At 55.9% G+C, this 6,695-nt stretch overlaps 2 protein-coding genes across 2 annotated transcripts; one reads left to right on the top strand and one right to left on the bottom strand.

Annotated features, from left to right (window-relative positions):
• Positions 1 to 34: 34 nt before the first annotated feature.
• Positions 35 to 959, bottom strand: VDBG_05507 (calcium permease; the record flags this gene model as incomplete). Its single annotated transcript, XM_003004348.1, has 2 exons — positions 35 to 716; positions 765 to 959. 2 exons carry the CDS (start codon positions 903 to 905, stop codon positions 516 to 518), a joined length of 342 nt encoding a protein of 113 aa, XP_003004394.1.
• Positions 960 to 5,585: 4,626 nt separating this feature from the next.
• On the top strand, positions 5,586 to 5,867 carry VDBG_05506 (proteasome 19S regulatory particle; the record flags this gene model as incomplete). The annotated part of the gene is made up of 1 exon (XM_003004347.1): positions 5,586 to 5,867. The coding sequence occupies one exon, from the start codon at positions 5,586 to 5,588 to the stop codon at positions 5,865 to 5,867; it is 282 nt and encodes a 93-aa protein (XP_003004393.1).
• Positions 5,868 to 6,695: the final 828 nt, after the last annotated feature.

Below are 6,695 nucleotides of genomic sequence, written 5' to 3'. Positions count from 1 at the left end.
CTGTGCGGGAAAAAAGATAGAGTTGGAGAAAAGAATCAAGCTAAAAATAAAGCACAACTTGCATTAAAACAGACCCGGGTGATAAAAATGAATGATAGCCCCAACTCCCGTGCTTATCGCCGACCATGCTACGGGGCCCAAGGCCATTGCTATGTACAGCACCTAAGCTGCGAACACGGCCCTAGCGAGACCCTCGAATGACCGATAACGCAAGCCACTAAACCGTCACACATCCCATATTACTCGTCCAACCTGCCCTATGCACACGGCAGCAGCCGTCACTCTTCATGCTTCAAATACCGCACCGCCAGTTCGCCGCCCGATTGTTTTGAAACTCTTATAGGCTCCATCGTTGCCCATGATGTCGAACCTGTTCGAGCCCATGGCATCCTGAGAGTAGCCCGAAAAGTAGTATCCGACGATGACAACGAGGTAGGAAAGCAGTAGGATGCTTCCCTTGAAGTAGTTGCTCTTACCCTCACCGTACATGTAGCTGAGGAGGAAGACGCAGAGAATTACGAGGACCATATCCCACTCGGGGAATAGCAACGCAAATGTATACCGCTCGAGGTCTTCGCTGCTAGGCAGATCCATGGGGTAGAAGGCTGAGAAGAAGACAAGCGCGGGAACTGTAGCAAGCAAACCTGAAGCGCGTACGCTGAACCAATTTCCATGGACAACGCAATGTTTCCGTTCATTGCGAAAGAGATGGCGTTCTACACTGATTAGCACATGTCATGGAAATTGGAAGCGTTAAGACGTACCAAGAACTCGGTGGTGTTGGGGACCAAGGCAAACAAGGTAATACCGAGGAACTTCTCGTCAATAGCGAAACCTTCTAAAACGACATCGACAGTGTCTACCAGAATTTCGGCCACAATGGCGTATAGCACTGTGGCGCCCATGAGTACGATTGAACTCTTGAGACGACTCCAGTTTGGGGCGTCATGCCCACCGTGAGCGTTACCGCTGACGGCAGCAGCAGCCGGATCCTCGGCCTCCGGGAACGGGGCAGCGCGACTTGTTGCAGGGCGTGGAGTCGTGGGCACAGTGTTAGTCGGCAAGCCCGAGCCTCGACGAGGAAGACGGGCATCCCGGGCCGCAAACGTGGCAGCAGTGGCAGCAATTTCGGCGACTTCGCGAGCCAGGGCGTTGTTGTCAATCTCTGAAAGACCAGAGAGATGCATACCAGCGCGGACATCGCTGCCGCTAACCTTAGGAGGGACTTGGTGCGGAAGGCCGGAAGCTCCATTCGCAGAGCCAGTTGTCAATGTAGAGCCCTGACGCGTGATGTCCTCTGACCTAGGCTGCAGTCCGACTTGCTTTTGTGTGTGACCGAGAATGCGTTTGTACAAGTGCGAATCTCGAATATCGGCGCTCGAGCTGCCAGGCGCCTCGTGGAACGAGTGGGGAACCGAAGGTCGTGTCGATGTTTGTGTGGGGGGTTCGTCATGCTTCTTCTCGTCCAGCTGATCTTTCCAAATGATGGCCGGCATGTGTCCGGAGGGTGAACCCAAAGACCTACGATATAGGATAGGAACAACAGACAGGCGCAGAAGTAGCAGAAAGGGACGCACCGCCTCCAGGTAGAAGCGATCGTTCAGGGCTGGTGTTTGCGAGAAGTAGCACCTTCGACAGTCCCGGCTGTCTCCTTGGGCGACAGCCTGGCTGCCGTCGTAGTCCAAGCAGTCAAGACAATTCAGCTCGTGCGTGCCATAAATTTGGTAAAAGAGAGTTGGTCCAAATGCGCCAATGACGGCAAACAAAAGCATAGTGGATGTGACACCAGCCGACTTGGCGTTAAACCGTTGAGTCTTGCGCTTGATGGCACCGAAGCACATGGAAAGTCCCGGGAGGAAGAGGATGCCCGCAAAGATGCTGCCCACGATGCTGCCCTCTACAAGTTGCCCTTTGCCTTGCTTCAGGGCAACGCAGTATAGGAAGACCTCGACAATGGTAGAAAAGAACGCGTTGATTGCAGCACCCAGACCCATGGACGACTGTGCTGAGATGGAGGCGACAGCTTGGCCAATGAAGTATGCCAGAGGGATGATGGACAGCAGACCCATGACGAACAGGAAAGCAGGCGAGGTAATAAAGATGTCCATGTGTAGCATATTTTCGAGGACGGCCCAGTCCAGTATGACAAAGACAACAACGCCCATGAGATTGATGAGGAAGATGTTAGTGCCATCAACGGTGTACTTCCAGTATCGGGTTCCCACAGCACGATAAGTGCACAGAAGGATGGATGCGTTTTGTCCGTTGGAAAGCCGGGCGTAGCTGACGTCCGAGTCGAAAGACAGCGCGAGAGGGTGGCGTCGGAGATGATCGAAGAGCAGCATCGTGACCTTGCCCATCGGGATGGTGAAGACGAAGAACCAGCAGATCAGAGACACGATAATTAAAGACGGCGTCAGGAGGAAGTAGAAGAACAGGAAGAAGGTCACGCGGCCTATGTTCCACTGTCCACGACCGAATAGTCGCCTCTTCAGTCTGGGAGGCGTTTGGCTCCTTTCGCCCCGACGGGAACGACCGAGGAGGCTGTCGGTCTCACTGAGCTCGGAATCGATACTCCGTCGCGAACGTCCAACGATGGATCGATTGCGCTCCGGGCCGAAGAACAGTCGTCCATACTCAAGGTCGCCGCTTTGCCACTGCTCGTACTCGGAGATGCTCCGCCCTTCGCCTTGGTCCTCGTCTAGGTAGGCATCGTCCTGTTCCAGGCGTACGTACTTGCCGAAGGGGTAGAACAGGTAGCCAGCAAGACCCCATAGGACTCGCCCATATTCTCTACCGCTGGGTGTGGCAGCAAAGAAGAAACAGACGAGGGCGCCAAGGGCCGCGAATGTTGCCATCCACCAGCCGAAAAGGATGGTCCAGAGGAGGTTGAAGAAGACCAACCAGGAGCTGACCTTGAGACCAGGAGAAGAGTGAATATCCCCCTCTGCCGTTTTTTGCACAGACCGGTCTTTCTTGTACAGCGCAGGCTTCCAGAGTCGGATACCAAAGGGGTGCGTTTCGTTGATAGCCTGCTGCCGATCCTTGAGTGTAAAGCTCTCGGCATCACTGATGTCTCCATCCGACTCGCATTCAATCTCTTCTTCAGGAGCCGCTTCGCTTGCATCATCAGACATCTCTTCAGCGGGTTCGTCGTCGGCGCGAGGTGTCTCGGGTTGCTCGTCGTCGTTTTCTTCTGGCTCGCTTCGCGAGGATTGGACTCTTGATAAAGTATTGCCTAGCTGGGGCCTCCTGCGGGTGCTGTAGCTTTGCTGGTGATGATGTTCCCGGTGGCGTTTGGTAGCATCTGCAGCAACCTCATCAAGATCGTCCTCAGTTGAGAAGACTTCACCTCGGTGGGGAGCAGCAGGGTTGGTCGGTCGGCGCGGCATCGGGGGCTTTCGCGTTCGTGAAGCCTTGACACGGTCGGGTCCCAACATGGGAGATCGGGCAGGTTGAATCGATCGCGAGTGGGCTCGGTCGTGGGCTGAGGAGTCTCCAGCGTATTGCGGTGTTAGGCTTTGGCTGCTTTGCATGGAGCCTGGAGAAGCAAGAAAGAAAGATTGTTAGCTGAGCAACAGGGTTACGCGCGGCTTCGGGTCAAGCTTTAGATTGAACGGCTTGGGGTCAGTCTTGGCGTCCGCCCCCGGATCCAGTGGAACATGTCATGTGGCGCCGGTTGAGAGAATGGAAGCTGAAGAATTTCCATAACCATCTTCAGGGCGCCGCCTGACCGTATCAGTGGACTGGAAAGACTGGAAGCTCTCAGATAAACCCTCGTCACGGCCAGCGCCGTAGGATTAGTATCTAGTTGGACGCCTTGTGTTTGTGGGCGAAGTGTTGGATGACTCGCCCTGGTTGGAGGGCGTTCCTGACCTGTCATAGGGATCCATGATGGCGTGAAGTTGAGCTGAATCGGTAGAATCGAGTCAGTTTGCTGCACGCAGCAGGCGGCGCGAGGTTGTGGAAATGCTGTGACCGGTGTCGCCGTAGGTCGTGTCCTCACAAATTCAGCGTGGCAAGGTTGCTTGGTGCATGGCAGAAACCGCTGGGTGCAAGGTTGCGTGTCAAGCCGTCGTCGATAGGTTGTTCGTGCCGTGGTGCTGTGGAACTCACAGCTTTTTGCGTGCGGTTGACAAGAGTGATGTGAGCCGGTAGGTGGAGAGGGGCAAGAATAAAATCGCAACCCGAGCTGGGGGAGGAAGAGGAGAGGTAAACAAGATGGCCAGCCGGAGGTAGCTTGAAGCTCGAGCTTCGGGAATTAGTAGGTAGGCAGAATGACAGGGTCTGAGAGCTGAAAAAGCCAGGGGGGGGTGGTGGGTTTGATGTTGGGTCAGGTCGGGCAGGAGGCAGATGGGTAAAGTAGAGAGGGGCCGTTGTACCAGGCACGTCCTGTCGGCTTGTCGCAAAAGCACGTCAGGTCAGGTGTTGGCACAAAGATGGGAGAGACATGGAGATGTGACGGAGAGACATGAGGAGAGACGACTGATGAGGTTCATTCCTGCTATGGCTCTTGGCCTTTGCAGTTGGCCTTCAAAGCCGAGGGAAGGTAAGACCTAGTGTTGTTAGGCTGAGCTTCCCTCGCATCTTCAGTGCTCTCTGCTCCATTCCTTCCCCAGACTCGTGGCATCGGGCCCCACGGCTGTTCATTCATCTGCTCCCTCCTCCCTCCCTCATCCTCATAGTCACCATCTACTGCGTCTGTCGACTGTAGCGATGGCGCACCATTGCCGGCTGGTCCGATGATTGCAGGCTCCCGATCATCTGCTCATCAAGAAGTATCCGTAAGCCGACCGAGAGACACCAAGCCGTGACGAGGGGCTCAGCCTGCATCTGGATGGTCATGTTGGCCATTTCGGCAACACCCCTTCTGCTCATCCATCTCCACCCAGGTGGCATCATGAGGCGTGATTGGCAATATTCTCTCCTCCGTTCGACTTACTAGTGCCGGATGATTCTTAGTGGTAGCGGTGCCAGCCGCGACTTGCGATCCCTGGATCCACGCCGATGAACAGCCTGTGAACGTGTACCTCGTAGGCTCTCTACTAGGGTCCCTCCTTTAGGAGTTCCACCCACCGTGCCTCCGTTGCCGAGTTTTCGATCAAGAGGGCGCTTATCCGATTCGAGAAGACGTCACTGTGCATCCCTGCCAATGCACAAGACATGCTCTGGGCACTGACGGCAACAGTGCAGTACACCGTACCTGGGTGGGTCATGGACGCGATGCGATGCATGGCTGGCCATTGCTTCGTACCTGAGTGGCAGGCGGTGAACCCCCACAAAACTGACGCCTCCTGCTTATCTAAGAAATCTATCTGTATTGCATTATGAGCAGCACGTGACCTACAAGGCCACCCCGGACGCGTACCCGATGGCTTGCCTGAGCTGTGACAGCGACAACGGTGCACTACACCCAGCCTTGCCTAGCACATCGTTCTGTTCCCGATACTCACCTCATCACGATAACCAAACCCGACGACTTCCGCCATTACCAACCATCATCTACGCCCCGTTGATCGTTTCTACACAGCCGAAAGCACAGCAGCAGACTATCCTTCAAGCGCCCCCCGGGCACCAACGTCATCATGGCGCTCGACAGCTACTACCAGAACAAGATTGAGGCGATGAAGCTTGAGATCCTCAAGGGCCAAGCTGTCCTCCGCCGTCTTGAAGCCCAAAGAAACGACTACAACTCTAGGGTGCGTTTGTTGAGGGAAGAGCTCGGTCTGCTACAACAACCAGGTTCCTACGTCGGCGAGGTGGTCAAGGTCATGGGCACGAAGAAGGTCCTCGTCAAGGTGCATCCTGAAGGCAAATATGGTATGCATCACTGTCTCCCGAGCGTCCAGGATCTGTCCTCATTCTGATAATCCTTGCGTAGTTGTCGATATCGCCGACTCGGTCGACGTCACCAAGCTCACTGTCGGCAAGCGAGTCACTCTCCTCTCCGACAGCTACAAGCTCGAAAAGATGCTGCCCTCCTCCGTCGACCCTCTCGTCTCCCTCATGATGGTCGAGAAGGTGCCTGACAGCACCTACGACATGATCGGCGGTCTCGACCAGCAGATCAAGGAAATCAAAGAAGTCATCGAGCTCGGCCTCAAGCACCCCGAGCTCTTCGAGTCCCTCGGCATTGCCCAACCAAAGGGCGTCCTCCTCTACGGCCCCCCTGGCACGGGCAAGACGTTACTCGCTCGTGCCGTCGCCCACCACACCGACTGCAAGTTCATCCGTGTCTCGGGCTCCGAGCTCGTGCAGAAATACATCGGCGAAGGCTCGCGTATGGTCCGCGAGCTCTTCGTCATGGCCCGCGAGCACGCACCCTCCATCATCTTCATGGACGAGATCGATTCGATCGGCTCCTCCCGCGTCGAGGGCTCCTCGGGCGGCGACTCGGAGGTCCAGCGCACCATGCTCGAGCTCCTCAACCAACTCGACGGCTTCGAGCCCACCAAAAACATCAAGATCATCATGGCCACCAACCGTCTCGACATTCTCGACCCCGCCCTCCTCCGACCTGGCCGCATCGACCGCAAAATCGAGTTCCCCCCGCCATCCGTCGAGGCCCGCGCCGACATTCTCCGCATCCACTCGCGCAAGATGAACCTCACTCGCGGTATCAACCTCACCAAGGTCGCCGAGAAGATGAACGGCTGCTCCGGCGCCGAGCTCAAGGGTGTCTGCACCGAGGCTGG

Source organism: Verticillium alfalfae, genomic scaffold (genome assembly GCF_000150825.1).
Source record: "Verticillium alfalfae VaMs.102 supercont1.6 genomic scaffold, whole genome shotgun sequence".
Taxonomy (NCBI): Eukaryota; Fungi; Ascomycota; class Sordariomycetes; order Glomerellales; family Plectosphaerellaceae; genus Verticillium; species Verticillium alfalfae.
This window is presented reverse-complemented; position numbering and strand designations above follow the sequence as displayed.